The 23,064-nt window shown below is 32.1% G+C and overlaps 1 protein-coding gene across 9 annotated transcripts in view; it reads left to right on the top strand.

Annotated features, from left to right (window-relative positions):
* The window catches only part of LOC6576598 (AAC-rich mRNA clone AAC11 protein), a 67,066-nt gene that overhangs the window by 40,679 nt on the left and 3,323 nt on the right, over window positions 1-23,064 (top strand). For 7 of the 9 annotated variants that reach the window (XM_044008572.1, XM_044008571.1, XM_015165267.3 and 4 more), the window contains 3 exons: window positions 12,538-12,644; window positions 16,220-16,316; window positions 22,908-23,045. In XM_044008572.1, the coding sequence (XP_043864507.1) occupies window positions 12,538-12,644; window positions 16,220-16,316; window positions 22,908-23,045 (342 nt within the window). Of the gene's footprint in view, window positions 1-3,318; window positions 3,429-12,537; window positions 12,645-16,219; window positions 16,317-22,907; window positions 23,046-23,064 lie in introns of those variants that run through there. The other 2 variants (XM_032728761.2, XM_032728762.2) reach the window with 2 other exon arrangements.

Here is a 23,064-nt window from a genome sequence, read left to right on the forward strand (position 1 = left end):
CATCGCATGCGAGTCGAGCCGAGAGCTTGCACAAATATGCAAGGCATTTTATATAAAATACAGAGAAATATATATAATATATATATACATATATTTTTTTATATTTATAATGAACGAAGATTTAATACGCTTATTTTAAAAGAGCTGACTCCATTTTCATTTTTTTTTTTTATTTTATAAAAATTATTTATATTAATTCAATTAGCTTAATGCCTTTTGATCTACTTCTTCATAAGTTATTCAAACGAAACCTTTATATAAGTATTATATAGAAGCTGTAATACACTTCTCTTTCAAGAGTTTGACAACATATATATTTTATTTTATAAATGAGTTTTGAGTTTTTTAAATAAAGGAGTTTTGGGTTCTTTTGACCCATTTGATACCTGATTCATGAAGCTTATCTAATTAACACAAATATATGATATAACTCTTCTAAAATATGCTGATCATATATATATATCTTACTTTATTCTTATACCTTAATAATATACTTAACTTCAACTTCGAGGTACATTCATAAGTTTAATAATTCCTAGCCACATATTTCCTGCCTTAAATTCCACATAATACATTATGCAATCATAATCCCATCAACCTCATTTCATGGGAAAAGTCAACTCAATGATATCATTCACATACATACATATGTATATATTACCCGTTTCAATAGGGTGTCGGCAATACCTACATTGAAGTAGAAATCTCTCTCGAAACAATTTTTGGCACTGCCAATCGAGCGACACTTCCTGGTCCAAGTTCAAGGGCTCTCTGCCATTCTCCGACTCTTTCACCTCTTCTTCCTTTTCGGTCTTCTTTCCATCTGTGGCACATGCATAAATTGTGAGCAGACCAGGCGACGCCTCAATAAGACCCATAGACGACTGCCAAGATGATGTATTTTTTTCGTATTCTTCTTTTTTTTCACTTTTCTGAGAAGGCAAAAGAACAGCAAAAATTCTTGTACCTCTTTTCACCCGTCTCCTTTTTATTTCATTTTAGTTTGAGGCGGCAGGATCTTTGGCCGTGTGAATGTTTCCGCTGAGGCTTCTCGCTCCCTCTCTCTATCTCTCTCTCTCTCTCTATCTCTTTCTCTGTTGGTGTTCACTGTGTTATAGGATGGTTCGCCTTCTGGTTGGGCCGCCCCGCTGAGAGAATGAAATTGTGCGAATGGCAGCAGGCGGGTTTTCTATTGCATTTTAAATGACTTTTGAATGCTCAAATATGAGTGTGTGCGTGTGTGAGTGCGTGAGTGAGTGAGTGTGCTGTTAGCTGCATGTGGCAGCATTTCAACGTTTTTTGCACTCTGACATGCCCAAATATGTGTGCTTGATAACGGTTTTTGAGCGGGTTGAGTGCCGGATTTGATGTATTGCGAGTGCCACTCGAGCGTTGCGTGAAGGTCAATGGGTTGCTTTGTTATTTATACAGCCGGATTATGGCTCTTATGGCTCCGTGGAACAGCAGGAAATAGCTAAAGAAAAAGAAAAAGAGTTCGTCAAATGGAATTGCTCAATTCCTAGTTCAAAATGTGGCTAAAATATATTTCTCTTTGTAGAATTCTAGGTCAACATTTATGATGTTTGGCAAGTTTTCGCAATCTTGTGCGAAGTTAATGAACAAAAGTTGCTTAGAATATAAAAAAAAAATGGACAACATATTTGTTCTTATTAACTATAAAAATTGTAGTGTACTTAAACACTAAATATTGCGCAAAATAAAAAATAAATAAATAAATATGTATAAAAAAAAAAAAAATTAAAAATTAATACTTAATAAACTAAAACTTATTTTTAAAACAAATTGAGTCTAAGATGAATATGGCAAAATATACGTTTATTATTAATTTAAATATTAATTTTATATTAATTTAGATATTAATATTGACTTCATCAGTAGGTTTTTATATGCTTCTATTCTTATGACTGCAGCTGTATTTATTTATAATTATTAGAGTGGAGACAAGTTAGTTAATCTAATTAAGCCATGTCTAGTTGCTAGAATATTTGTAGGCATCCCTGATATATACATACATAACCGAATATTTGTTACGAGCTTTAAAATTAACTTTAAAGTAGCTCATCAAAGGCTTTACTTAATTTTGAGTGTAATTTTTTGACTATTTATCAACTAAAGAAAATATAATCTTCTCTTCAGTCCCGAACAACAAAAATGTCTTTGTATATCACTTAACTTGTTTCTTCAAAGAACTTCCTTAAGCACTGTGTGCCTTTAACCTATTAGCCAAATATTTCAATGATTATAAACAACACACCATTAACAGAGCTTTGCATATTTGTTTTGACTCATTTTTTATGGACATAATCGTCTTACAATCGTAATCGTGTTATGGCACATAGAATAGCTAATCGTAAAATATATTTGTATAAATAAAATGAAGATTCTTCAATTTCATAAACACAAATCAAATTAAGTAATTCCGAAACTCAGTTCCGCATAGATTTCAACCAAAACAATCCAAATAAAAAATCGTATTGTATGCAATATGCCAGACATTCAGTCACTCGACAGCCACGCCCACTGCATAGCCAAATAAAAAAAGCCAAGTCTAGTTTTAGTCTGTTCACTTGATTTATTTTAACTATATAAATATGCCAAAAAAAAAGCCTAGAAAAATCTCTGAAGGTCGCCTTATTAACACATAAACCATAAAAGCCAGTCAAGAAACCGAAAAGAAGCAGAAGAAAATAAAAATCAACATCGACCGTAGGCACATGTTTGGCTAAACACAACAACAACAACAAAGGCAGTGGTAATAGCAACAACAACAGCAACAGCATTAAGAAGAACAACAACTGCCATTGGCTGCATAGAATTGCCCACATGTGTGTCACGTCACGGCAGACGACAACGGCAACAGCTACAGCTACAGCTACAGCTACGGCTACAGATACAGATACTTTTTGTTGCTGTTGCTGTAGATACTTTGCGTGCTCATGTGTAGAGCGGCACAAGCAACACACAATGGACTGGGCTTGTTTTTGCCATATGTGTAAAATGTTTAGGCGGCTGCAGCATGAAAAATACAAATATATATTTTTCGCTCAGAATTTTTGAATAGTCGTCAATGGAAGTTGGTTCGTGTCGGTAGAGTTTTTCGCAGCCGTTGCTAAAAACAAAAAACAAAAAAACACACACACAAATATTTCTACAAGCTATACTTTTTTTCGGTCGTCTGAGCTAAATGTTTGTTTAGCCGCGCATGAGAATCATTAGTGTAACGTGTGCGTGTGTGTGTGTGTGTGTCTAAAGAAATTCTTAAAAAGAAAAGAAATTTATACGACACATTGTGTTGAAGAAAACAAAAGGCATTTAATGCAGCGCCTATAAATTGGTATTTATAGCATAGTAAACACACATCTTTTATAGGCGCGCGTGTCATGATTTTATCAACGGACTTTTACTGGGTGAGTTACCCATATAAAGCACATACAACAGATACTACCATAAACCAGGCAAATATATATGTATATATATATGAGTATATATGCACTTCGTCTATCTATAGATAGTCACATTTTATGACTCTTAGTTGATTTTCAATTACCGTTTGGCAAATATTGAACAAATTGCCAACTTCACACATTGTTTCAACATGACTTGTTTGGAAATTGAATTTCATTCGCCGCTGCACTGGCTATCAGATTTTTCTTTGACTTGACTTTTCCATATAGCGCAATCATAAAATGGTTTTTAATTTGTGCTTGGTTTTTTTTTTTATTATATTTATACTCGCGTTGTTTGCCTTTTGATGTCGGCAACCCAACAACAAGTTATCCACGTATCCAGCCAACCAGTCACTCAGTCATCCATCCATCCATCCATCCATCCAGTCAAACCAACCAGGCAGTCATCCAACCAACGAGCAGTCATAAATACTTGCCGTGCTTTCAAGTGGCAAAAGTAAAGTAAAGTAAAAATAAAAAAAATAATAAAAATAATAAAAATTATAAAATGCGACTCCTACACTACCTTTGAGTTGCAATTTCCCTAGCTGTAGTCGCGCAGTTTCCACAACGCCGAGTCGAGTTTTCCCCACGTTCTTTTCACTGATTTTTCACTGTTTGTCCAAGTTAGTGGTGTGTGTGTATGCCTAATTAAATTATTATATTTTTTTCTCTCCTTCTTTCTACAATTTATAAAAGTCATTGACTCTGGGGTCGTAAATGTAATTATTTCAAATGCCTTTTTTGTTTTATTAATTCCGAACAACATTTTAGTTTACAAAAGCAAAATGCTTTAATTGTAACAATTTGGCTTTATTTTAATTTTAATTGTTTATATAAGTGTCAATATGAAGTACTTAAAAGTGCCTAAATATTGCGTTTTTGTTTCTGCGAACTCATTTTGATTGATTAAATGCTCTGTTTGTCAATATGATTTACTTTTTTTTTTATAATTTCCTTTAACAAGAATTCGATATTTAAATTTAATGAATTTTATGCAAAATAAACTCTTGAATTTGCAATATTTTTTTTTTAATTTTTTCGGCTGTTTTAAATTTATATAAAATTGAAATTTCTGGCATAAGTCAGTTCGTATTGCCTATCGCCGTATCGAAGCCTTTGTAACTTATCTATTTGTATATTTATATTTATTCGTATACATACGTATATAAAGCTCACGGATCATATCTCTATCATTGTAAAACTTTCTTATCTAATTGCTCTTTTTTATTCTATTTGTAAAATTGTATAGATATAAATGCATAGGTATATTTGTATATACATAAATTTATATATCTATATATTTTCATTCTTTTTTTTTTTTTTTTTTTTTGCGTCTCAGCTACTATTTGCCTAACATTTAAACATATTTGCTATCATAATGCAAACAAAATTTAAATGCATTTTTTTTTTTTTTTTTTTTTTTTTTTTAATTATCAACCAGCCCACCTTCTGGGCACCCTCTTATGGATACATAAAACCAGCTTGTAGCTACATACTCAAGCATATCCGTTAAGTTTTGATAACGAGCAAATACAGCGGCATGATAAGCACGATAAGCAAATGTACATAAGTAAATTTAATGTGATTTATTTGCCAAAGCATTTCTTTTCTATCTCTTCCTCTTTGTCTCTGTCTCTGTCTCTATTTCTGTGCTTCTCTTTGTCCCTTTTGCCGCCACTTTAGTAAATACATTTTTCATAATTTTCCCGTGACACAAAAAACATATAAAATATTAGGTAACTCTAATGACTTCATGCCCCCATTTTCAGTGCATTTTATATCAGTTTTTTTGTTGGTGTGTTTGAAAATTCAACTGCAGCAAGCTGACGCGCTTTTGCTTAAAGCTTTTATTATTTATGCCACAGGCGCTTTATTTTTTTCTCGTTTTTGTTTATTTTTTTGCTCAATGATGTATTCAAGACGCCGCCAAAATTGGCACGTCTATATGTCTGGTATTTTTTGAGGTATTTTTTTCGCAGCCAGCCTCTGTGTCGCTTACATAATTACCGGGTTGATTCAGGTCTGGTTTTGGCTAGCCTTTTATGGCGCTCTTTTAGTGGTTTTTAATTGGATTGGCATACAACCAAATCGCAGAGTACTGAATGCTGTATCCCAGAGCTCAAGAGCTGGAATTAAAATTGGGTCTGAAGCTGCCATTGAGGCACTAAAATAAAAGGGGCTAAGCTCTTGACTAGAATCGTGATGGCATGATCTAACAACTTATTCTAGACAGCCCACAGGCTAAAAGATAGAGAATCTGAGAGGGTTGCTTGATTATGTTGCCAAGGCAACAAAGTACTAGATATTTAATATACACTGCGCGTCATCAGGTTAGCGCCCCCCTTTACACTCAACCTCAAAGCTAAATAAAATCTAAACCATCAGAGCTCCATCTTTGAATTTTTTTTACATTATACTCCATTTATTTCTCTTTAAAATACAAAAAGAATGGCTACTGTAACAATAAGGATTATTTTTAAATAATTTTTTTTGTAGAATGTACAAAAAACATGTAACTAAAATTTGGTCATCAGATTAGCGCCCCCTGCGCTAAATTCAATTTATTTAAGTTAATGACCAAAAATAACACCTGTATTTTAAGCTATTATTATTTTTAAGTAATATTTGTAGTGCGTAGTGCCGTTTTTTGTTTGAAATTACTTCAAAAATTCGATCAGGAGTGGAATTATAAAGTTGTTCAATATTATTCAAGGATATGGTTGACCAAGCGTGTTCAGTACCTTCGATCAACTCTATCTTTGCACAATAATGCTTTTCGGACTCATATACTTTCCTGATCAACCATCCCCAGACGTTTTCAATGATATTAAGGTCGAGTGAATATGGTGGCCACTCCATGAGATCAATTTTTTGGCCCTGAATCCAGGACTTCAGGGATTAGGATTTGGATTTGGAGCATTATCATGCTGGGAAATCTAATGCCGGTTTTCAGACAGGTTATAGAAATGCGGAACAGCAGTTTTAAACACGATGTTATAGTCCTATGCGTTCATGCGCGATGTCAAAAATTGAAGCTTACAAGCGCTGTAGTAAGATATTGCACCCTACATCAATGCCACACCACCCCCCGCCGCAACGGCTTGGAAACCGTTCCAAATAATGTTCTTCTATGCGTAGGTCATGGATATAATAAATTTTGCCATCAGCTCCTCCCAAATTCAATTTTTCTCATCAGAAAAGACTACATGCTGCCATTGGGTAGACCACGTCATGTTCGCCCTGCCAAAATTAATGCGTATTTCTTTTCTCAGCATATCGACTGGTGTCTTTTTTTTACATTCTGTTTCTTTAGGTAATTAACTTTCTTTATTGCTCTTTGGACCGTTGATAAGCTCGTCTTAACACCGATTTTATCCCTAATCTTGGTGGTCGATTCATGGGAATTCGAAGCTTCCCGAACTAATGCTCTTCTATTTCCTTCTGAAATCGCTTGATTATTGCCGCGTATATAGTTTTTTCCATAGTTTTCCCTATTTGTAAGAAAATTGCCACTTAGATTTCTGTTTTTTTCCTGTTTTTTCAGCAATTTTTTGGTTGCATAGTCTAGATTCAAAGTATGCCTCAATCTTTGATTTTCAACCAAAGATAAAACTGTTTCTTTACCCATACTATAAATATATTGAATACTTTAAGCTTCACAAAAAATTTGGTGAGTGTAATTGCCAAAATAAGCAAGATAATTACAATTGCATTTGGGGGCGCTAATCTGATGACGCAAAATAAGTGCACACATTTTTTGCGAAAATAGAGCAGAATAGAAAATAAAACATAACGGGTTTTCACTCGCGCTTTTTTTTGGTATGAGAGACATCTCATATGATGATAATGAAATAAAAAAAAAACCAAGAAGTTACGTGCAATAGGCAAAGAGAAAAACGTAAAAGAAAATGAGTGTAAGGGGGGGCGCTAACCTGATGACGCGAAGTGTACTAATACATGTACTTCATTTTAAATATTAATTATTATTAAAAAAAAAAAAAATTATTTACTTAAATTTATTTCTAGAAATAAATATAGTTAGCTGCATATTTATATTATTCTTAGTCAGCTTTTAGCAGACTTGTATTATATATATTTGAAATAAATTAATTGTCATTAATAAGAATGACTATATAGCTCTAGACTTTTCCATATTTATAATACGCTCAACAATACAAAAATAAAAATAAAAAATAAACAAATAAAAAATAAATAAAAACAACACTTTCCAAAATAGAAAACAATATATATATAAAACCTATATTTATATATTTACTTTTCAAAAGTAACGGGTCTGTAGGTAGGCTTCATTTTATTGGAAATTTTCCTAATAAATAAATCGCATATTGTTCATATTCCTTGGAGAGTGAAACTTGTTAGGCAAAATCTATGCCGCATTTATCTTCATATTTAGGCAGCCTACTAGTAATTTATATATAATATTTATTAAAAATTTATTTATTTCAATAATAAATATGGGTAAAATCGTGGGTAAACAATTATGCTGTATTTATTTATAGTTATAATCAATAATTGCTAATAAATAAAAATTGCTTAATAGATTATTCAGCTCTACATAAATTTTTGATATATTTAAAAGTATTATAATAGACAAATTAAAACCACAAAACTTGTATGCTAAGTTGAATTAGTATTCATCTAATCAAGGTTATCTTACTCACTGAACAGCCCTCGTTCGCTGCAGTTTTCAATCACATTCAAATACACACACATACACACACTCACACACTCACACACCCACTTTAAGCACCCGCCAACACAGAACCGTCGCAGCAGATGCTGACGCTCCTCTTGTATTATTTCTTTGAATTCATCATAAATTTGTGCTTCTTATGTTGGCTTTGGTTTGATTGTCGTGTTCGAATCAAGTCCAACCATACTGCCTGGTGCTCGTATTATTTAGCAATTGTGTCATCATCGTTGATTATCGACAGCTGCGCGCGCTCATCTGTTCAGCTCTCAAACAAATTTGAAATTTATTTGTGGCTTTTACGCAATAGGGTTGATTGATTTATGACAGATATTTTTGCCACATATCTTCGAAGCCCTTAGCCTCGTTAAGAGTTGCAGTTGGTGTAATCGCTTTACGAATGCTTTTTGGCACACTTTTGTCCATACAAATAACTCACATTGAGCCATTAAAGCCAAGTTCTAGGAATGCTGTACAACTCCACAGATGCGTGTTAAACAATTATACGCTTTATTTCCGCTCCCAGTCGCAGCACATGGTGGGGCACACACACACACACACACACACTCACACACATACAAACAACCAAAAACAACAAGGCACACAAAAAAACTAATAAACAACAACAAAAACATTTGATATGCCGGGCCATAATTTACATGCACAGAACGTGACGAAAATTTAATTTAATTTTGGTATTTTGATTTTTTTATAAAAAAAATAAATTTTCTTTAAAAAAAAAAGAACCGTTTTTTTTTTGGCTTTATTAATAAAGGCTGTCCATAGATTTTATTCTGTTAGAATTTATTTATGTATTGTCTTGTTCTATAAAAGCTTTGAATAATCAGCTGATGAAGGTGATAATGAGTGGAAGGAGGTCAAGCGCATTCAGAATTTACGATCAGAATATAGTGAACTAATTTATTGCTAACATATATACAATAATTTGTTAGAAAATTCTGTAATAAATTTAAAAAAAAGAATATTATTTAGTTGTTTCTAAATTTTGTTTGTTGTTTAACCATTTCGAATAATTATAAAATTGTTAAATTTTGATATATTATTTTATAATTATACACCTAATTAAAAGTTACATGTTTAAACAAAATCGCAAAAACAAATAAAGGTACTGTTTTCATATTTTCAATACGTTTATTGTTTAATACAACTAATTGAAAAATATACAAAAAAAAAAATATAAAAATGATTAAATTATAATGTTTGTTTAAAATTAAAATGTAAAATTTTGTCAAATTAAAAAATTAATTAAATAATTAATTAAAAAAATAATTTTTGTATAAGAAATGTGAAATTTATAGAAATGATCCATAAACATTAATATTATGATTTCTTCATATTTAAATAATTAAAACACTAATATACATACCTGCATCTCTAAATAGAACGATTTCTATTTAAATTTTGAGAATCGAAGTCCGAAAAATTATCCAATTTCTATGCAAACGGCGCCAAACGACATTTGGCTAAATTTAATGAGAAACTTCAGCAGTTTCTCTAGCATCGCACAGGATGGCGCTGGCGATGGAAATCGGCAGATAAATCAACAGCTATGTATCAACTGGCGAACAACGAATGTCAAGCATTAGGCGATTCATTATAAAGCCATAAGAAAAAAAAAAACGATCCAGTGGTTAGTTTTCGACTGCCTCTGTGGCACCATTTGGCTTGGGGCGTGCGCGCTTAATGATATGCTTATGGCCAACACGAAATCAATCAAAGCAGGCCGTGCGGGGCGCTAACGGGCGCTCGATTTGACAACAACTATGAATCGAGAAATACCAAAAATGAATTATCGACGGGTTAGTTTAGTCTAGGCAAATGGGTGCTAAAGGCCATGCCGGCCTGATGCTATCCCATCAATCGCTTTTCCATATATGCTTGTTTGTGCATGTGTGTGTGTGTGTGTACTCTGTAGATACATTTTGGCCAAAGGTATGTGAATCTGAAATCGCAAATCTGGGAAATGATATCATCAGTAGCGGCAGCGCTCGCTTAATTCGAAATACTTTTTCAAGCCGATAAATCTTTGACACGCTGTGTTATTTCGTAATTTTTCTCCTTCTCTCTCTCTCCCTTTCTCTTTCGGTTTGGCCAGCCGAAAATGAAGATACTTTTTGTTTTTGTTGTGCTATGTCTTTCGCTTATCGTTGCAACACAATCTTAGTATACTGTGGCAAGAACTTCTTTGCCAGAGCATTAAATAAGGTTCTGGCCAAATTAACGGTAGTCACGTTTAAGCGCCCAGACACAGACAACAACAACAACAACAGCAACAGAAACGTAGCGAAATGAAGAAGCGGCAGAGGAAGAAGTAGAACAAAAGGCATGCCTTGGCTAACTTCAAATTCAATATGGCAAACAGAGCAAGCGGTTGGGGTTGTTCGGTGTTCAGTGTTCGTGGCCCCCAAGTTCGAAAAGAAATTGTGCGGGTAATTTTCTCGAAAGGGAAGACCAAGAGGGGAAGTGGAAAGCGCCCTCTATAAAGAGGCATTCGAAACTTAATTTAGCACATTAAAAACTATTGTTCGGTTGGAGCGTATGGACCGAGTGGACCGAGTGGCTCGAATGGACCTCGTAGTTCTCTTTTTTTGTAAGTGTGTGTGTATTTTGGATAGAAACGTGCAGCAGCCATTGGATTTAATGAGTAAATGCGTTGCGACTGAATTCTTGAAATTGGGGGCATTTAATGGGCGGCATACTAAGTTGGCCAGTTGGTAGATAAATATATATATATATACACGTTATTTGGTAAACTTACAAATTAATTAAATTGCGTGCTAAATAATAGAAATGCGATAATAAAGATACTTGAAATTATTAGCTGCAGAGATAATGGGTATTATGAAATATACAACAAAAATAAAAAATCTTTTAAAAAATAAAAAAAAAATTTTTTTTTTTTTAATTTGGAATAATTTTAACTATTTTTTGAAAATAAAAAAATTATCTTATCTTTAATGAAATGGTTGCTGTAATTTTTTTGTTTTTTTTTTTTAACATACAAATCTTAATAAATTAGTTATTTAAATTAGGAAAAAGTTGTGAAGATAAACTATCACCTAATAAAGCTAATCTAAGCATCTCAACCATTGGGTATTCAAGTTTATCAGCGCATCTTTGTTTTACCTAAATTATTGGGTATCAAGTTTATCATAGCATCTTTATTTTGGACCTACTATTGGGTATTCAAGTTTATCTAAACATCTTCATTTTGTAATATACATACATTGGCTTTTTAGCTATTATTTTAAATATCTTTATTATGGCATTTTGTTATTATAATTATTATTTTCGTGCTTTATTTCAACATATAAATTTTTGCATAGAGATTAGCTATTGGTTTTCAAGTGAGTTTTGGATAGTAAAGGATTTTCTGTTAGTGTTTTCTTACTTTTGAATGTTCAACTTATCATTAAGCTATCTTTGACAGCTTATTAAATAACATGAAATGTTTTCATATACAAAACATATCAAACATTTGCTGACCTTAAATATTATTTCAAATTTCTATAAATTGCTGTCAAATTCTTCACAATGAATTCTTACCAAAAAATACCATTGAATATGTTTAATATTTTTTATCATTTTAAATGACTTCATCATATAAAGTTAACCGCTAAATTATTGTTTATTGTTAATTTGATGTGTAAGCCGCATAAGCCACAAAGATTAACTCATTATAATTGCCTCCATGCTCCAGCTTACCATCAAAAACTTACATATGTATACATATATTATATATGTATATGCATGTCTATATCCGCTTATATTATTTAACCAGCTACGAAACATTTGTTAATATAAAATATAATTCAGCCCGCTTGATAATAAATTGCTTCTATGAGTAAAAACAACAACAGCAAGCCACACAACATGAAAAAAAATATATTTTTTTATATATATAATATATATACTGAAAAAAAATACAAAACGGAATTTATGGTACAGCAGGCGTGCTTAAAATGGGGCGGGGGTTGCCGCTTGTTGGCGGGGGCGGCTGAAGGGAGGTTGCAAGGCAAGGCAAGTGGCGGCTTTTTAAAGCAACATTAATCATAGCTCATGGGAGCCAGACACAAAGGTTCACGACTTGTTGTTGTTGTTGTTTAAATTATTTAAAGTACCGTAAAGTGCAGGGGCTAAAGAATTATGAGAACCACTGCGACAGCCAGCGAAAACAGCTGAGACGTTCAGAAAATGTTCTATCATAAATTAAACAAATGTGCAAAATCGGCATAAACTAACTCCCCCTACAGCTAATGGCAAATGCATATATGCACGTAATTTTAATCAGTTCTCTCTCTCTCTCTCTCTTTCTATCTGTTTATCTTGTCACAGCAATCGCTGCTAGCGGGTCGCATACCTGTGGCCTCCATGACGGGACCAATTAAACGCGGACTGCTGTGGCAGCAACGGGATCGTCTCTTCTCGCGCTGGAAGGAAAGGTAAGAGACGCGAATAACGCTGAATATATAAAGAGTCTAAGATCTAATTAATATTAAAACCGAATCAGGGCTGTTTTATAAGCTACATAGACGTGAGTTAGTACTTTATAGAATATCTAGAAAATCATATTTTAAATATTGCATTTAATAAACATAAATAAATTATCTTTTAAAATAATATACAAATTACCTTTTATATTGCAGTTTTATATAATTTCAATAAACATGTAGTATTTTATTAGTATATTAATCAAATTTTATCTTGATTTCTAAGTATTTAAAAGTATATACAACATAAAATAATTTAATAATAATAATAATTTATTGTTTTCAATTATTTAATTATTATATATAATGATATATATAATTAATATATAATATTATTTTCATTGATAATATTATTAAATTAATATATTTTAAATTTATTATATATAATATTAATTTAATTAAACAATTATTGAATTGCCTTTTGGGATATTTTTTTTAAGTATCCAAAGTAGATACTCAGTTTGACAACTTCTTAATTATTATTATTATTAAACTTGTTATTCATAATAAATGTTTGCTCAAATAATAATAGAACGAAAATATATGAATAATTTTTCTTTAATTATTCCCCAAAATAATAGTTGAAAAATCACGTTAAAAGCCCATTTTAAATATTTCATTTTACCCCTGTAATCAGCTATTAAGTGTAAGCAACCCTCTCGAATTGACCAGGTAGCATTTGATGCATATTTATATACCCAGGGGTTGTTAATTGCAAAAAGCGCATAATTGACTGACTGTGTGGCTGAATGAAGTTTACTTTCATATTCGAATTGCAGATAATGCAAAATGTGAATGCAAACGCGCTATGAGAGAGGGCGATATGCAAATGCAAATGGGAATGAATGGAATTGCCAACTGATTGAGTGCGCGGGGGGATGGGTGGGTTGACAGAGGGCATTCAGGTCGGTGTTTTTGTTTGTGTTTGTTGTGCATTTAATTGAAATTTAATTATGTTACTCTCTGTCTCTCACCCTCTGACCCTCGCGCAGAGTTCTCAATTCAGCTGGTAATTACGATTATCGGCACATTTTTAATTGACAGTTAATGACCACTAAGCACTGCTATCAGTTGTGCATATTTGAGCTCCATCAATTGCATGGAAATACCATTACAAGTCATGCCAATTAGTTATTTGCTTTATTATGTTGGGGAAGTGCTATTTCAATTGAGTGTTATAATTATTGAGCTTCAATATTTTAGCATATACATTTATGTTTACATTTTGTATAATCAAAATAATTGAGTGAGGCACAAAATTGCATTTTTTGAGATTTTTCATAAAAAAGTATGATATTAAAAGGAAAAAATATTTGTTATAGATTAGGAAAAAGCTTTTCAATTTTTATAAAATTCATTTTGTGTTTTGTCAATACTTTAAATTTCAAAAACAAATTTTCGACATTTTCATTTTCAAAAATATTTCATATATATTTTTTTTTAAATAATATTCATTAAAAATTTTATTCTTTGAAATTTTAAACACATTTTTGTAAATTTAAGAATACTTTAAATATTAAATATATTTTAATTTTTAGAATTTTAATAGTAAATGTTAGTAATATATCAATTCGTTGAAACAAGTAACATCGTTCAGTATGCAAAGGTTTAATTTTAATTAGTATTAGTAAGTTCTTCTATTTTTTAGTTATTCATTCGAGCAATAGTTTAGTATAATAATGAAATCAATCTGTAGCCATTTTCTATTTTTGTTTATTCTTTGTATAGCTTTTTCTTTTTTTTACCTCTTATTCATAAATTTTAATCGTTTTTCACTCCATCATTATATAATCTAGCTGATATTTACTTTTATCGCTGTCCGTACACATCATCTATCATCTTTTCTATACATACATATATGGTCATTATTTTCGCATATGTGTATATGATTCTCATTTGGTTTATTTGGATATTTGAAAACATTGATTGGCATATTAAATGCTTTGCGCACATTATCAAACAAAAAAAAAAAAAAAAGCAAAAAAGCAAAAACAAAACCAAATTATACAATTTATGCCCAAAGATCAAAATTAACTATATCCCATAATTATTATTTAAATTTGTTTTCTATTTCATTTCCCAGCGGTTGCTTCATTAACTTTTCTTTATTTATGCGCGTTTTGTTTATTCATAAGCTTCTGTGGTCGACTCGCAGTTTTATTTTACTTTGTATTATGTTTTTTTTTTTTTTTTTTTTTACTTGAAAGTTTCCACTCATTAAGTTCTTGCAATCTGCATGGCTCTCGTTCCTACGCTCTTACGTTCGTTTCATGCTTCCAGCATTTAGCCAGCTTAACTAATCACTGCAGCGGTACATTATTAGCCAAACCCACAGCAATGGCTAAGCAATTAACCAGACTCGGTGCGAAAGCAGCAGCATCGCTCGTTTACAAAACAGTATTTAACGTCTCGCCCTGGCTCAATTTGCTTGACCACGTTAATAAGCAGCTGCGAGCTATGAGCTGCAATTCGTTGTAGAACTTCAAGCTCAAGCAAGTAAGAACGTTGCAGTTGGGCGCAACCAACTGCGTGATACTTTGCTTCCCATCTTACTCTTATACCCGGAACTCAATACTAATGGTACAAGTCCTAAGACTTGTAATAGTATAACTGGATATCTGGCATACCGGAAAATGTTTTTTCCGATTCGTCATGCTCTTAGTGGGTCTATCAGGAAAATCTTGACAGTTTATCAATCAAATATATATTCTGAATTTGAAAGCGCCGGAATGGCTTTTACCCAAACGGAAAGACAGGCAAAACCAATATACTCTTATTCCCTTTTGTGGGCACAGAGTATAACAACTGCCAACTGGCAAACAATCAATTTGGCGCTTCTTTTGTTGGCCTAGCGAAAGAAACTCTTCTTCATTGTGAATTATTTGAAAGCACCTTTTAAGAACTCGTCGAAACAGAATTTTCATTGCGTTCGACTGCAAAGTTTTTCGCCATAAATAAATCGATGGCTAAGGTAGAAACAGTCGCTAAGCAAATATCTCTTGCCATGCATTATTAAGTTTGGGCAAAATAAAATTTATGATTTCTCAAAGGAAGCAAAAAAATAAAAATAAAAATAAGGAAATGCCAATAGCATATTAATAAAAGATTTTTCATTGCTGCGACCGAGACGATAAAATATTATTATCATCGTCTTATGAAAGCCATAAAATCTAAAGCAGCTTTTGTAGCCAAGTTACTCAAGTGGCTTTTTGGCTTTGACTTCTGGTATTTCTTTTTCTTTTCTTTTTTTGACGCATGATTTATTATTTATTAATAACAATTTTTTTACGGAGCCCTGCGTGTGGCCCATTGTATATCTAATCACTGCCAATTGGCAAGCTGTTGCCAATTTTTGAATTGTTAAAAATTTGTTGTATCATAATTATTTTACAATCATCATTATTGAGTGACTCTTCAGGCAATTGACCTTTAATATAAGACTTGGCCTTAAATTGTTGGTTAGCAAATGGATTTTTTATGAGTCAAATTTATTTATTTACTTTTGTTTTGATTTCGTTTTATTGCAGATATTTTGTGCTCACCCGCGACTATTTGCATTGCTTTAAACGTGCCTCGGGCTCGGCCAATGAACGTGCCTCGGATATGGGACAATTTATATTTAAGGTAAGTCCATTGTAGCCAAGTTAAACATTTATGAAAGATGTCAAAGGTTATGCACTAAAGATCAAGTTACAGTTTTTAGATATTTTTGAACAAGTATTTATAGATTTTTTTAAAATTTGTTTTCAAGTTTATAGCCTGAAAAAAACTTTAGTAAACATTTAACCTGTTATCGTTTTGATAATTATTTGAGTAAAGGGTATGAAAGCGTTGATGCACTTGCAGTCCTTTATATGGTTTGTGGGTCTGAACAAAGAAGTCGTCTTTTTCTGACTTACACAATACTTTTCCATAATATTTTGCAACACTAAGAAGTTGTCTGCAGTTGTCGGTGATGTCATTTATATGGGAAGTTGCAAAACACTTTTCGGTTTACCCTATATTTAAGCTTAAAACTTTTATTACTGTACATATCGCTATAAATCTTCAGCACGCCCCACCAATTATCCAGAGTTACCTGAGCGGGGTTAGCTCAACAGCTTGACCAGGTTAACACCCAAAACTCACACACACTCTCACACAGACTATGCGCACACCCCGAGCAAAAAGCACAGATCTCTTGCTTATTTACTACGCATTGTAAAATTCTATTACCGCAACGAGATTTATGCCAAGTATTATGAGAACTACGAGTATAACTTTGTCATACTCATGATTATTATGACTGTGCAGCGCGCTAGTGGGCGTGGCACAGTAAGTGTGCGCTTTATGCCCCATATCTGACGGGGGCAGGACACACCTTGAAAAGACAAAGCCATATAACAAATGCTAATAAATTGACTCCCCTTTGTAGCCTCACACTCACATAAAGTCACGTTCTGCCATGTGTTGAGATGGTTGGGATAGATATATATTTTAGTACAATGAGAGGGGGATAATATTGAAGCGCTAAGCATATGAAAAATAAACAAAAGTATATAAAAATAATCAACTACAAAATATTCAAATAAACTATATATATATTTAAATAAAAAATTAATTTTATGAAAATTCATAAAGTAAAAAGACTATTACAAAAATGGAAGTATATTAATTTAAAAAATAAAAATAAATAAATAAAACTAAACAATTAATTTAAAAAAAATTTAAATATATAGATATAGACACCTAAAATAAAAAAAAATAAAAAATGCTAAAAATTAATATGAAAAATAAACTGAATTAGTTCAACTGTTTTTCATTCAAACTTGCACTTGATATGTCGCATCCTATTCCTATTTGAATAAGCTCCATTTCCCACTGCATTTCTCCACTGCAACAGGGCTCATTACCGCGTGTCCAAAACTCTGCTAATTGGCTAAAACTTGCAGATACTGCATGTTAATTTGCCTAACTATCGGTACGTCCCACATGAGAGCCTGGCCCACTGGCCTTGCCCCGCACCAGCTACAGCTTCCAAAACTTTGCCATTAAAACAAAGCAAATACGTAGCTAAAGAGCAACGGGTAAAATTAAAATGCATAGCAAAACAGGAAAGCAGCAAAAGAGTAAAGCAAAAAAGTAAAATAAATAAAACACACGATTGCAGTGAAATGGTTCGTTGTTGTTGCTTTTAAACAAATAAGGAAAATGCACATAAAGCTACAACAACAACAACAGCAGCAGCAGCAGCAGCAGCAGCAATACAAATGCCACTTAGCACAGCAATAACAACAACCACAACAACAACAGCAAGTATAAAGAGATCATGGGAAAATTGCTTTTATTTTCGTTTAATTTAGGTTTTATCTCTATTTATTTTATGTAGCTCGCTTTTTGCTACTTCAAATCTCTGCAAAAGCAGCGTCAATAAATAGTTTGCACTGTTTTGTTGTTTACAGCTTGATTTAAAATTAAAATTAATTTCAAACGCAGCAGCAAACATTTTTATTTATTGCGGGCAATTTTCCAAAATAAACAATTCAGCGAGAGCAGCAGATAATCAAGGTAAATGGAATTTAATGCGAAAAAGAGAAACAAGTTTAGATGGGGGAAAGAAAAGCAATCTTCAGCAACAAATTGCGGTGATATAATGTATGGATAAAGAGTATTTTAGCAAAAATATGTGGTATAATACAACTTTCGTAAAGAATTGAATCAGTTTGTATTTGTATTTTTCTCATTGAAAATGGGAAATTAGGGTATTGTGGTATTAGTTATTAAACATCTTTAATAAACATTTAAAAATCGATTGAATTATATTCCTCTCTTCATTAAACCTCGCAAAACTATTTCACATAATCTTTAAATTTGTCCAAGCATTTTTTTTACACCTTCAAGACCTTCAGTATTTCATCGAATATTCAAATCGAACATTTTTGCCGAATTTGGGCATCTCTAGTTCAGACACCCACACTTATTAGCAAAGACAACAACCAGCCAAACGAACCATGAACGAAATCAAGTCATTGAGCTGTGAGGCCATGGGCTGTCTTCCTCATTAGAGGTATCTATGGAGTTGTCTTTTTTATGCACATAATACACTTACTTATGAAAGAAATTTTCGAAATAGTAGTTGAAGACATTATTTTTATTTTTAATTTAAAATTCATTAAACATTTTAATTGTTAATAAATTATTCAAATAATTAGTTTAGTTTTATATAGTTTTTATAACTTATTTATAAATATCTAAAATTGTTTTATAATTTTGTTTATATATTGTTTTACTTTGCTTTTAATTATATTTTTCAATTTTATACATTCTCTAAATTTATTGAAATAAGTATATTCTACGATAATTTCCTATTATCAGCTAGACAATTGATAATGTATTCCATTTTATTTATTGAATTCACTTCAAAGCGTATTCCAATTTGCGCGCACACACACGCGCGTTCTCCCGTCTGTTTATGTATTAGTTGACATGAGAACTGGAATCAATAACACCTTGTCAATGTAATCAACTTAATCAATTAGATGTGCGATGAAAGGCAGTAGACAGCCTCATTTACAGTCTAATTATTTAATTTGATTTTTGCATAAATTTCAAAATGATTGAAAATTTTGCGAGCTGATGATGATGATAATGATGATGTTGATTGGAAGACCTGTCAATGAAGCGCATTGCTGTGCCCACCGTCAGCCGTTGATTTCCACGGGGAAAATCAATCGCGCGTGAAATGTAGCGATGCTTAATAATTACAGGTGACGTGACAGCAATCACGACAGAGAGAGAAAGGGAGAGAGGGAGACACAGAGGAGAACGGAGACGGAGAGACGCATATAATGAGGGGGGTGGCGAGGTGAGCAAAAGGTAGCAGCAATCGAGAGCCTGCTGGTTGACTACGACTGCCACCAAAGTTTGCAGTTTTTGCTTTGATTTTTTTTCTTCTTGTTTCTGCTTCTCTGCATTTTGACAGTGATTGAAATCAATATTGATTTTTGATGCTGGAAATCGGATATGTATATACTCCCGCTATAATGATTCGATATTAATGGAGCGAGCATGCCTGGCGGCACGCTGAAATCGTTTAAAAAATGCATTTGCATAATTAAAATGGAAAAGATGGCAAAATGTTCGAGAAATAAATATCAGAAATATGAAAAGTTTATAAAGCATCGAGATTTAACCTCACAAATCAATCAAAAGCGCACCGAATAATGTCTTTAAATGAAGAAATACTCAATACCATGAAGCCTACATATCGAATTTTATTATTATTCAGTTTTGACAAGCGAATGCTATTGAATATGACAAAATATGAAACACAACAAACAATAACAATAACAGCTAATCAATGGCAGCCTTGAAACTAATTCAGTTTTTTCTCTCTCTCGGTTTATTTTTTTTAAATTTATTTTTATTTATTTATTATTATTATTATTTTTTTTTAAGTTTTGCGGCTAGTTTACTAAAATAATTTTTGGAGGCGGAAATTGGAAAATGCATTGTTTTGTTTTGTGATTGTAAATTGGATTAATGAGGGTCAGCTAAGTTAGATTGTTAACTTATTTCAATACATTTTGAATAGGAAAGCAAAAGTATTTGAATTGAGTTGGAATGGAGTCCGAAAAATTGTGGAACGGAATTATATTTTAAATAACTTTTTAATATTAAATGTAAACTCATATTGGTGGCATGTACATTTATATTAAATTTTTTCCTAATATTGAATTCTGTTTTATTTTAAATCTGAAAAATATTTTAAACTGGATAATAAATAATATATTGCCAAGCATTATTTTACCAATTTAGAATTTTTAGCTATTTGTTTTAGTATTTAAAATATTATTAAAATATTAATCGAATTTTTTTTTTTTTTTTTTTTTCAATTTTTATTACTGGTATCAAAAAATATATTCAAAAAGAAATTTTTAAAAAATTTTACATCTTCACCTAATTGTTTTATATCATATTTGTTTACATGCTTAATCTATTTAAAGTATTTAAGTTAATGATGCAATAAAATCATTTTTAAATGTCTCTTGATATTCTTATTCTTTTATAATTGATATTCCTCTCAGAAAATTGAATTTTTAAATAAATAATGAACCATTTTTAAAATGTTTTCTATATTGTCTAGTCCCGCATACATCAATGTCTAATAGCTGAGTCAGCTATAATACGCAGCAGGATTAACTAGAGCGCATATTAATATAATTTCAAATAAACATTTTCCATACACAAAACTGATCAAAATAAATGTACTATAAATCTCTTTTCATATGTATGTAAATTATAGATACACACATATATATATATATGTATCTATGGCACCCACAAATAACCTATAATATTTGGCATGTTTTGCAGCCCACATAGATAATTCCAGCGCGTCGCTTATAGTCTTAGATCATTTTATTGGGGCGCACTTTAATGGTTGTACGACAAGGCCTTTGGCTTTTGACATGCTGCAGCGGCATGATGAGCGATCACACACGCATATCTCCTAACCCAATGTATCTCAAATCCAATCTAATACCATCTTTGTAGTTGTTGTTGGTGTTGTTTTATATTGTAAACATAAATCGCGCAATTTATCATAAAAACGTTTCCCATTCACTGTGCGCAACATTTAAAGCAACTTAATTATGGTTGGCCATAAAAATAGAAGCGGCGAGCGGATAGCTAAGAAAAATGTCTTGGCCAACGTTTGATATCGCATAACTTGGCTAATTGCCACACGCTGCTGACATATTTGCCTAATGGCCTCGTATAGTTTTTAGCTGGAGCACAGAATCGGTAACAGCTTTAAGTTCTGGCCATAAAGCAGCGCCAACAACAAGCAAATAAACTTGCCCAGCACAACGACAACAACAACAAAAGCAATGAAGAAAAATGAGTTCAATAAAAGTTCTACATGGTTAAAAAGTTTTTGCACTTGGCCAGGGCAAAACTGTCAGCCTGGCCTAATGACTTTTAACCGAGTTGCAAAATGCACTAAGACCAAATTAGAGAGCAGAACAACGTGAACGAAGAAACAAAAAGAAACGCTCAATAGTTGCCAGAGAAAGGTAGATAGTGTAAAGCGAGATAGGTAGATAGATAGAGGGCGCCAGCCACTTAATTGTTGTATTGTTGTTGGACCAAAAGTTTTGCATAAAGACGTGCTAAAAATAATTGAGTAGCAATTTATTTTATGGCGTCTGCCATTCAATTTAAGTGCATTAGTTTCGAATGGCAACTGCGATGCAATCTTAAATGGCAACTACAGCTCGGCTGATGTCATAGACATTCTAAGCATTTTCGACAGCTAAAATAAAAGAAACCAAAGTAAGGGGAAGAAACACGTTTAATTAAGAGAAAGAAAATAGAAAAAGAATTTCAGCAACTCCAAATTGAATATGAAAATAATTTGATTAGTTAAATTCAAGTTAGAATGTATTTAAAATTTTACTATATGGAATGCCTTAAGGATTAACAAAAGCACTAAAGCGCTTGGTCTTAAACCATTTTTGAAATAAATAAAAATACATGTAATTAATTTTTAATTGATATATTTCCATTTTTCATTCAAATAATTTAAAAATATATATTTTTATAGCCTATATTTATATATACAAAGTATATATTTATTTATTATTCATAATTTATTTATATTTCATTATTTATTTATTTATTTTTTTTTTTTTATCTTACTTCAAAATGTATTTTTCTTCTTTAATAATTTTTAAGAATAGTTTTTTTAAGTAAAAAAAAGGTCTCCAATTGTTTTATGATTTTCATTAAATTTTTTTATTACAAACTGAATTTTTTAATTTTCATATCAACGTTCTAAGCTCTACTAATTGTGGATCAAACCGTTAACAATCTACTTCTAAATATTATTGAACAATTTCTAGCTTATAGATTCTTCTTTAATCTCCCTAGTAATTTCATTTGAAATTTAAAACTATTTTGAATCCCCTTTACCCCTTGCGATCACGCAACTGCTTTAATTCTTTTGGATGTTCATGTCCCCATTCATCACAATCTTAAGAAACGTGCACGTCTTTAGTTGAACTGCAGTCCAATTCCCAGACCCCTGCTGCGTGGCCCAGAGAGTCAGTCAGTCATTCAGTCAGTCAGTCCAGCGATCATTGCCTAACCTTTGACTTTTATTCCTATTGTGTTGCAGTGTAACAATGATGTTGTGGACCGTGGACTTATTATTGTTTTGTTAAATAATTTCAGGTCAAGCTGGTCGACGTGGAGAAGGTGGAATGGCTCAATAGACGCTCGTATAGCGCCATTGGGCTGCTACTGGGACGCGAAGGTCGGGTGCTCTTGCGCTGCGACGATGGCCTCGAGGATTGGTTTGAGCTGCTGGAAGTAAGTCTTTGCATGAATT

Source organism: Drosophila mojavensis, unplaced genomic scaffold (assembly GCF_018153725.1).
Source record: "Drosophila mojavensis isolate 15081-1352.22 unplaced genomic scaffold, ASM1815372v1 contig_36, whole genome shotgun sequence".
NCBI lineage: Eukaryota > Metazoa > Arthropoda > Insecta > Diptera > Drosophilidae > Drosophila > Drosophila mojavensis.